We start from the raw sequence: 10,866 nt of genomic DNA, 5'->3' as shown, positions 1-10,866 counted from the left end.
ACTGATTCAGGATTACACATAATTTAACATACTCAGAATGCAACATTAATTGGATTTCATCAAAGGTAGGTAATGACATTTTCTAGATTTTTTTAATCTCAGTGTTGCAGTTTCCTTTTTCAGGACTCCATGTATACTCTCCTTCAAACACACCCTTTCTCTGTTTTTGTGCTTGGTGTTACTTATGCTGTTGTTATATATTGTTCACAGTAACCCATATTTTCATCATAAATGTATTAAGAAAGAAATTAAGCCTGTTTTTTTTTGAATTTAAATGTGATTTCTGTATTTAACTCCTTTGGTTTCATTTGAAAATGCTAGCCTAAACAAACCATGGGCATAGAGTCCACTGAAAATTCTGGTACTGAAATACTGTACCTACATAATTAGAAACAAAATTTCAAAGGAATAAGAATAGCTGTAGCGTCACCTATTCCGTACAGACTTCTTTACCATATTTATTACCTTGTTATGTTACTTCCACCTCTTATCCACAAAAGTCTTTGCCAATGGGTTCTACGTGCAACTTCCAAAACTTTCTTCAGAGCATGTTACAGAAATAACAGACATATCCTACTTGTCAGTATTTCCCAATAATCTCATATCCCATCTAACTTGGATCATATTGAAATTTTCTTCACAATTCAAAGAAGACAAATGCTGGCAGTTTACAAATGGTGATAGGATTGGGTTTTGGTCCCTTAGTAAAAGTTGCCTTGGAAAGAAATAGCATTTGCCTTCACTGTATCTGCTTTCTCTTGTAAATCAGACAAATTATATACACATATTATCAAAAAATTCAAGTGCAGGATATAAATGTTTGTTAGCTGCTGTGTTTTATTGCTGACTGCTGAATTCTTGTATTTAAAGTCATCTAACAAGTATCTGTAGTTGTCTAGCAGAATTAATAATCAAGCAGAAGAGACTAAAGCTGTTACACATTTCTGAATGAGCTTTTCACTGAGAAATACTCCTTTACACTTCTGTGAGAAAAAAATGTTAAAATCACATTCATATGATATCCTCTACTTTTTCAACATTTGAATTAGCTTCTACTAACAGTAGAATCAAGTAAACCATGACAGTACAAAACATATTCCTGACAAAGTCCTCTGCAATTCCTCCTCAGAAATGTGTTAAATGACTCTTTCTTGACCTGGCCTATCAAACTGGAAATAACATATTGCATGATGTTCCTAAAATCAGCCAAACTATGTTTTACTCCTTTTATTTAGGGTAATATCTAATGATAAACTTCGACACCTGTTTCAGTAACACCACAGATAAGAAAACCTCACTAATTTTGGTTGATTAGCTACCCACAGAGGACTGGCTGTATTTACCTGAAGGATCAGAGCCTAATTTCTCAGGATAAAAGCAGAAGGTTGTAAAAGAAGTCACCATTTTAAGGCATTGCTTTGTCAGAGTGAGGGGTTGTTTCCCTGGTTGGCTTCTGCACTCAGTGCTACTTACACTAAAATACTTCAAATACTCAATACTTTACTAAACTGCACCTTGCTTGCTGTATGCCAAAGACCATTAAAAGTATGTTTAGTGGTGGGCCACAGATAGGTGCATTTTTTTGCCACAAGAGATACCAGCTGAAATGGTGAATGATGAATCAAATGAACAGGATTACTAATATAGCCTTTGGATTATGTTTGGGAGATGGAACCAAGGGAGTGTGCAAAAGGAAGAGAAAATCCAGGAGGAGGTAATGACAAGCTGGGTGAAATACAGGTGCGTGAAGCTATTTTCTTCATTTTAGGGCTTGCAGTGGGCTTCCCTCTCTCTGGAGGGAAGCATACGCACACAGTAAAGTCTCGCATTTCAGCAAGGCTCTCTTCTTTTGTTTGTTTTTAATACGTGTTTCTCCACATGAGGACTTGACGGAGCAGGAGTGCAGAAGCAGGGCTCAGTGATGGCTCTTCATGCTGGGGGGGTGATTCCTTCTCAAGGCCACCCCTCCCTTCACTCTAGCTCCCCTCTCCCTATCTCCACCCCCAACCGGCCCAGCTCGCACCCCACAGCGGGGCTCCCCTCTCTCTTGCTATATCGCTTTGGCCACAGCCTTTCCTCCCTCCCCATCCCCGGCGCTCTAGAGCGGGGGTCTCACCTCCTCAGCCTCCTCCCGCGGGTCCCGCTCCCCGCCTCGCAGGGGTCAGCCCGTCCCCTCAGCGCTTCCCGCCCTGCGCTGACGGCGGCCGTAGGTAGTGCTCCCCCCACCCCTCCCTCCCTCCTCTACGCGAGCGCCAACGGCCGCGGCTCGCGCTCAACGGTCCCCCTCCCTCACGCCCCCTCCTTCCCTCCCGCCCTCTTCTGAGGGGAAAGTGTGTGTGAGCGCGCGCCTGCCGCCGGCCCCGAGATAAAGGCACCGAGGAGCGGAGCCGCAGCCGGCTGGAGCCGCAGCGGAGGGCGCTCGGGTTGAGCCGGGAGAGCCAGCCCCGCCGGCTCCCGGACCTTTCTCCGCCGCTGGAAAAGTTTTGCTCCGGGGAGCGCGGCGGTGCCGCGGCACCCCTCAGCCTCCACCCGCCATGGGCGCTGCGCCCCCGGCCCGCCGGCGCTAGGGCAGGGTGCTGAGGGGAAGGAAAGGAGCCGGCATGGGCAGGAGCCCTCCGCGGGGCTGAGCGGCGCTCCGGAGCGAGGTGTTGCTTGCGAAGCTCGGCGATGGCGCGGCCGCAGCCGGCGGCGGACCGGGAGAGCTAGCGGCATCGGCGGAGCGGCATCGGCGGAGCCCCCCCGGAGCCGAGCCCGGGACCTGTCCCCGTCTCCTCAGCATGGCGGGGGCTGCCCGCGGTGGCGGGCGCTGCTGCCCGGCTGTCAGCCTGCTGCTCGGAGCCCTGCTCTGCGGAGGTAAGCGAACAGGCACTTGTCGCCGGGTGCGGGGGGAGGCCGGCGCTGAGCTGGGGTGAGAAGCGGAGTCACCAGTTGATCGCGGGAGCTGCTCTGCAGCTTCACGCGACGACTGCAACTCTGGAACTCATTCCGAAGCAAGCGTCTTGTTTTCCACCGTAGCGGCGTGTGAACTGGAGTACTCTTGCCTCCGTCTTTACCCGCTGCCTTTTCTTTTAAATCCTGCCGCTGTCTTTCTCTGACGTTTTAAAATGTGCTTCCCCTCATCCCCTTTTTTCTCTCACGTTTATTTGAATGGTAGGAAACCTCGCAAGCTTACATTTGACTAAAAAACGGGGAAAGTTTCCTTTCTTTCTGCCTCAAAAGTGATGGTGTTTACGAATGCATCTTAATTACTGCGTTGTGATAGGAGGATCTTCTCTGTGGGAGAAGGGTGTCCCAGTCGCGGCTTGGAATGGAATATGGGGAGCTGCAAGAGGCACCAGGAATACAGCGACAGTGTTTAGGAATACCGTCCTTTAAATTAAATTGGTGTTGTGCGGTGGTAGCTCTAGAGACTGGATAGAAGCCCTGTTACCTGCACAGGACAAGATTCTTGTTATCTTGATTAAAGGGAGAGTTGAGGAACAGGTTTGTCTTAGCAGGGAGGTCATTTGAATGGTCTGATGTTTTTTCTCATCGCTGAACTCTGATCAAAGGGTCCCTTTGACAAAGGCAGATCTCATTTAAAGTGACTTAGGGGGTGCGCACTGTGCATGATCCAAACAGGGATTTCTGTGCAGAGCAGTAGGTGACTGCCATTCTCTACGCTGTTTTCTTGCTGAGACCGTGGTAGTTGTGGATATTTTCTAAAAACATGATCTTCCTCCCTCTTAGGGGCTGGGGCTAGAAACTTGTTAAGCTCTCTGCAATTCTTACTGTGTTGCCATCCTTAGGAATAAAAATAAATAAATAAATATGCCTTTTATCCTGCTGGTATTAGTGGTGCTGTTTGACTGTCGTAAGAAGATTACTAATAAAAGACTCTTCATTGTTCAGTTTGGTCAGTCCTGCCAACCTCTCTCCCAGGGTAGTTGATTGTAGAGGCAGGCGTGAGATATACAGAAGTACCTCAAGAGTGGATCAAGGGCAAAATCAGTAGCAATTCATAACGGGACTTTTCTCACCCTGATCGGTAGGGAAAACAAAGTACTTGGCAGAAAATTGCATGGCCTCTTAATGCCGGTCATTTCAATATAGTACATTAAAATTAATGGACATCCCAGTGACTCGGTATGCTCTGAAAGTGCTGATGTGAGGAGTCTAAAATACGGATTTCTATTTTGATTGCTGCAGCCTGGAGGTGAGAATTATATTAGCTTTGTGCTCACCTTCAGAGACTGCACAAGATTAAAACTTGTAAGGAGGGTCTGATGTTTTTTCTGGGGCAGCATGTCTCGTCTGCCATGCGGCTTTGACAGTCACAAATGCATCCTCTCTATTAAGCATTTGCATTAGACTCAATATATTGAGTTAGGCACTGATATATGGGCATTTTCTATATGAAAATATTTTTGTAAAAGGGATACATAGGTTATGCCGCTTCTTAAGGGCGGGAGAAAGTGCTACGGTGAGAGGTTATAAACAACCCAACCTCATTAAGCCCTTTCTCGCTGCTGGAACCTGGGTCAGCATTGACTCCGACTGTAAAAAAAAAAAAAAGTCAGTAGCGCTGTCGCTGCTAGCAGCAGCTGCTGGGGGGTTCTGGGCTATGCTCTATGAGAATAAAAGAGAAAATATTACTTCAGGGAAGAAAAGTAGAACTTCTGAGCAGGGAATTTGCGTCTCAGCATTGCTGGGCACAGTATGATTTTGAAAAGAGCTGGTTAATTAAACTTATTAAATAAGGTGTTTGTATGGTTTCCTTGTGAGGCCTTAACAAGCATTTCATTTGTGCTCCCCTTGTGTATTTGCACTCTTTTTGTTGGCATGTTAGGATAGTGATTGTTCTTGAGAGCTAAAGTCCAACTAAATGAAAGTCACTTTATAGCTTGCAAGCGAAAACGTTTGTAAATGTGCTGAGAAACTTACTATTATAGACAAGTTGTCATTTGCTATTTAAAGAGCTATATTTACTTCTCGGAACTCATTAGCATCTCCTATCAGGCCTGATTGCCTAAGAAAATTCTCCTGAAATGTTGCCTTAGGCTTCAGTGTGTTATGCTGTGGTTATTATCTGGCCAATAATGCTAATTCATTCAATCTCAAGAAAGAAGCTTGGCATTTAATTTAAGCCATGCCTCTAGTCAGACCAGGGTGTATAAAAAGTCAGTGTGCTTTTGCATTTAGGTGCAAGCACATGTTTCACATACCAGTTATTGGATGCCTCTTCCCTAGGTGGAGAGTGTGTGTGTGAAATCATATTTACATAAGTAAATCCCAAGTGTATATATATTCCTTTCAGGAAATGACCTCTTTTCAGCGAAGTGCTAATGCATATGCTTAAGCCACTTTATAGCCAATAGGAAGTATTCATGAGCTTGAAGTGAGTTTTTTAATAGTTTTATTGAATCAAAGCTTAAATGTGAACATAAGTGTACAGATTTAGTTTATTGTATAATACACAGATAATTGAGAATCCTCAGTGTCAGATTAGCTGTGAATTATAACATAGAAACTGGAAGTGAAGAATCTAATGAGTCTGAAAAAAAGTGTTTAATGATGCACAGCTAGAAGATTGATTTGTTTGCACAAGGTGCATGTATGTGCAAGAAAGTATTGAATGTGAGCAGATGTTAAAGGTATATGGAGTTACCAGAATTTTAGGTACTGAAGTAGTGTTTGAACACAAATGCAAACACAGTTGTGCATCCATAGGTTGGTATAGCACCTGCTTTATTTATGCTCTTCTTTGTGCCACAATCATGCAATATGTCCTTGGTTTAGATACACTGATGTGGAAACTGATTGTGACTATTTTGAGTATAATTTCATTTCAGTTCTAAATCGTTTAAGCAGTGAAATTAGGTTTCTCATATCTTATGTTGACAGTTCAGTATCATGGCATACCCTAGCGTTATGGAAAACTTCCTAATTTTTCTTTCTTCATTTCATCATGTTAGTGCTAGCTAAGAACAGACTGGAGACCTGCATTATGTAAAATTATAACTACATGGAGTTTTTTAAGTGGCTAATCTCTTTTGGATATAATACTTTCAACATGGAGATTGTGTTATTAGTATTCTAATTTACTTTTTTAGGTATTTGGTAGTAGATCTGAAAGTTTATTAGACACTGTACTTACCTAGTAAAATACTCAGCAGTTGTATTATAAATGATCGTTCAAGAATGCTTCTAAATGCATGATTCTAATATAAAACATCATACCTGTAATTGCATTTCTACTGCATAAATGTGTGTCTGGTTTTTGAAGTGAGGAACTAAGTATTTGTATGAAAAGAGGTAATAAACAGCACACCATTATGTTTTCTTAAACGGCTAAATATTAGTATTGACAAACTATTTTCATTGAGATGAAAGGATGGGAATTTTATTGAGAATTAGGATTTAATTCTGCATTTTTCTTTTTAAACTACTGTCAAATCAGTAGTTTGGCACTGCTGGAAAGGTGGCTTATATGGAACAGCTAAAACTCTATTAGTAATGGCAGATTTGCTAGCAGTGTTAGTATACAAACTTTCCTGGCCAGTTTAGAAGGTAATGCCCCTCTGCATTATCTGAGCTGCGTTTAGTACCTGTGGTTAGAGCATGCCTATTTAAGGCATTTAATCAAGATACAAATAAGTAAATGAAAGTTTGAAATCTTCAGGTTATGATCATGCCATTGAAGAGGCATCAGAGATTTGTTGTGCCGAATCTCAGTTTTTTTCAAGGCTTTGGTGTAAACCCTTTGATTTACTCAGATGCTGCATGCAAGTTTGTGCTGCCACACTGAGTTTTGGCAGTAGTTCACATCTGGCAAGCTCCACTAGATGTGTCCTAGCTGTTTTGAGAGAGAAAAGCATATTATGTTTAAAGATGTAAAAGTGAAAGGGCAACAAGTTGAGAGAAGTAAAGCGTGTAAATACAGTAATTGAAAATCATCTAATATAAATGTTAAAAAGATAAAAGGAGGCTGTGAGAGAAAGAAAACTCTTATTATGGGTGACTTAAAATAATACTTCTCCATTAGTTTGAAGGAGGCATTTACTGTATCCTAGGTAGGTAAGATACCAAAAAGGAAATTTAGTAGATTTAGTGAAAGGAAAGCTGTGTAGCAGGAATTAGACCTTGTTTCTGCTGCCAGGAATACCACTGTCTTGCTGTTTTTATCATTCATTTCCTTCTTTCTGTCCCTGTCTCATTCATTATGATTGTCATTTCATTGGTGAGAGACTTGATCCTGGTTTGACCACTTTGTCCAGTGAGGCCTTTTTGTTTGCTTAGTACCTAAACACCACAGTGATACAAATGCAGGCAATATTTTGTAGTGCTGTAAGGTGTTAACTTTTAAGGTGTTTGGTTGAAATTTGGGTGCTCTGTCCTTCGTAGTGATAAGCAATAACTTTCTGGCCAGGAAACTTGCTTTTGTCTAGCTCAAACTCATGTCCTGACTTGCTCTTACAGGCCTGAGTCCTTTATATTTTATTCAGTCTTCCTTACAGACTCAGTACCCTAGCAAAACAGTTTCACAGTGTTCAGCTCTTCAAGCAGTTGTACTGTTTTGTGTTCTGTGGACTGGCTCAGGCTCTAGTGACAGATGTGACCCCTTTGAAACAGGGACAGACAAATGGTGCATTCAAAGTTCATAGCTTCTGCAGTCTCCTCACTTAGAGGTATCTGGTAAAAGCCTGCGGATGCGTCTAGCTTTGGAAATAATTTCAGTCCAGTAGTGCCTGTGTGTCTGTTTTAGTTAGCAAATGGAAATACCCTATCTATTTGTTCACATTTTTTTGGGTCAATACACAGCCTCGGGTCACCATTTTTCTTTTCAACTGTATCTAGTGAAATGACCCAGTGAGTCTACTCTTCTATTTTCTTTGCTATTCCAAAGCATATTAATCTATTGGGCTTGAATTACATAAACAAAGTGTCATCCCCATCACTAAAATTACAGGCATCTTTGCAGCACTGGTCAATTAGGTGAACTTTTCTTTAGGGAAGTACATTTTGACTAAGTGGTTCTTTGCCCCTACACTTAAGACGTGCTAATGTGTTACTGTTGCATTACTGGTATCTTGGGTCAGTAACTTTGTGCTTGGAAACCACCTTTTTTGGCACTTCTTTTGCTTGACTAACACAGATCATGCTAATCGCAGTTGCACTGTCACTATCAAAAGCATTCATTCACAACTGTGCAGCTTTAGCAGCTTGACAGACATAAATAGCTTGATGAGTCTCCTTAAGTGGACACTTCTTTTATTATATACTGCAGTATGAATTTAATCTGATTTTACCATCTGCTAGTGTAATGAGTTTCATGTGTAAGGCCAAAAACCTTTTAGGTTATCTGTTTCTTCTCACACAATATTTTCCGTTTTCTTCTACAGTTGTTATAAAGTTTCTGTAATTTTATAGAAGGATGGTGTCAAGTTCTTAATATTTTTTTTAATTGAAAATACATTAATGTCTGATGCCACCAGAATTTCTGCATTTGGTGCTTTTTAATTGTGTGTTCCGCTTTAAGATCAGGAAACACAAACCTGCTGCAAGGGGAGACTGTAAATGAATTGCCCTTTTCAGTGCTATGAAACAAACACTAAGCCCCAAAACAGTGATTAAGAATTTGACATTTATATGGAAAGTTTGAAGTTAAATAAGAATGTAAAGAGGAGGGGGGAGGGAAAGCTTGCTTAATTATTAAAAAAAAAAAGACTTTGAAAAGAGTTTATGCTTTTGGCTAGGAAAAAAAAAAAGACTTTATGGTCTCCTGAGCACATCTAAAAGTCAGTTCTTTGTGCATGAAGAGGAAATCTGAGGTAAATAAAAGGTAAACTGATATCCCATGGTACTGATGCAACAAAGGGGTTGGTCCATTAGATTCTGCTTGTTAACTGCAACATGTAATCACAGAGTATAGATGTCGAAATACATCCAGCAATACATCTAATGTTGTATTATTTACATAATTGCTGTGCTTTTTTTATTGGTAAAATTTTTCAACGAAGCAATTCTGAATTTGAAAATATTTTTGAAACTGATACAATTTACAAACAATCTACTTTTAAAATTGTGCTAGCTTTTAAAATGTACTAAGATAATATACTTTGTGTAGTTTCATGTGAAATTTATCACTTTGACTTCTGGTAGACGTCTTCAAATACAAAATGATTAAAGTGTAGATACTCTATGGAGCACATTGTTAGTATTTTTCTATAATATTGTTTCGATATTACAGAAATTAACCAGCTTTTTTTAAGTGCTGTGGAAAGATTTGTCATTCCAAATGACTTTTGACAATTATTTTAACATTATACAACTTTTTTTACTTCTTCGGGTTAAGAATGAAAGAAAACTTTAAAATGGTATTCTGTCCTTCTGAAGTTCCATTTTCCAACCAGTTGTATTGCCTGAGGCTGCAGTTCCTTACCAGCTTGAGCCAATGTAAATTGATGCTGCCAGGTTCCTGCCCTCTCCCAAACTGAGCAACCCTCTTTTTGTGCCAACTCTGGCATGCTTCTCATTCCTCTGTAAGCTGCTTCAGGCAGATAAAGGCCATAAAATACTTTATTTTTAAAATGATTTTATAAAGGGTAAGTTTCTATCACCTTGGGATCAACTTACTGCTTGTATAAGCAAAAAAGAGGATGGGCCGACTGGTGGAGAGGCAGCTTAAACAAGTATGGTACTGCAGCCTAGCACTTACAGTGGTATGGCTTTAATTTGTTCCTGGGACACTACAGTAGAAAAGATGGTTATGGGAGTTGCTTACAATATATATCCATTATATATTACATTATGTATATACGTGGGATATTAAACACTGAGAGGTTAGAGAACATCAGAAGCGCTTGGTAAATGATGCAGCTTTGATTTCTGTATTGGGTGTGTTTTTCTTATTCTGCTGATTCTGTACCATTTTGAACACATAAAAGTGAGGCTTACGTTAATGTTTTGTCATTTCCTGTAGTAGAATGCATTTCAGGTAGAATGCACTTTTTGATGCCTACGATACAACTGTTTTTCTGAATTCAGACCAAATGCACATTGTCACCACTACCCCCACCCACTATCCCCACTAAAAAAGAGCCCAAACCCCAACTTTCTTGCACTATTATTACAAACAGGATTAGTAGCACTGCTTCTAATTAGAATTGCCATTAAAAGAGTTTGGATTTAGTTTTGTATAAATTCCCCAGCCATTCCATTAACTGTTTCAGCTAGTGTACTGCATGCCAAGCATCTGCCTCAGATTGAATACATTTTTTCTTTTCCAGAACTTCAGCCAAGAGTTCAGTGGTTTACAAGAGCAGAGCTGGTGGAGTGGGGGAAGCTGTGCATTCTCCTTTGTCTAGGAAGCATTGCTGACCTCTTCTTAGAGAAGATATCCCAATGAAACTTGGCAGGAGGAGACTTGTGAGATTGCTGAGAAAATAGTCCGTGGTTGATCTTATAGGATGTCAAGTTAGCAGCGTTGCAAAGAATTAATTTGCTCATGACAAGGAAAGTCTTGATGTGTCCTTACAACTAAATGTCATGAAAATTGCTATGCAGTGGGCATATGCCATGTTATGGTGAGCTCTACTTCCCTTTCAATTACAGATCTTTACTGCAGAAGTCTAACATGGGTATAGCATAAGAGTTGTGGGTAGGGACAGCATCCATCTGTGTCCAGTGTGAAATCCTTGTGATTTCAGTCACGTGTTGATTGGAAAAAAAGGATTAAGGCTTGAGCAAAATGGGTATAGAAGTACATAGCTGCTAGAGTGTGGGTGTTTTGGTAAGAGCTTGGAATGCAGAGTGCATTCCTACAGTAGTGATGTGTTGTATATGGAGGAGAAATAGAGGTGGAATGGTGGGGTGCAGGCCTACTGT

The 10,866-nt window shown here is 41.0% G+C and overlaps 1 protein-coding gene across 1 annotated transcript in view; it reads left to right on the top strand.

Annotated features, from left to right (window-relative positions):
• The first annotated feature begins 2,578 nt into the window (after window positions 1-2,578).
• The window catches only part of LOC133275891 (transmembrane protein 132C-like), a 204,745-nt gene continuing 196,457 nt past the window's right edge, over window positions 2,579-10,866 (top strand). Inside the window, exon 1 of the mRNA XM_061466167.1 lies at window positions 2,579-2,853. Coding sequence (XP_061322151.1) covers window positions 2,778-2,853 — 76 coding nt within the window. The 5' untranslated portion in view covers window positions 2,579-2,777. The remainder of the gene's footprint in view (window positions 2,854-10,866) is intronic.

Source organism: Pezoporus flaviventris, unplaced genomic scaffold, assembly GCF_033815535.1.
Source record: "Pezoporus flaviventris isolate CSIRO_AGI_PZ_B2104156 unplaced genomic scaffold, CSIRO_AGI_Pfla_v1 ptg000041l, whole genome shotgun sequence".
Classification (NCBI taxonomy): domain Eukaryota; kingdom Metazoa; phylum Chordata; class Aves; order Psittaciformes; family Psittacidae; genus Pezoporus; species Pezoporus flaviventris.
Note: the sequence above shows the minus strand (reverse complement) of the source record. Positions and strands in the feature narration are given on the sequence as shown.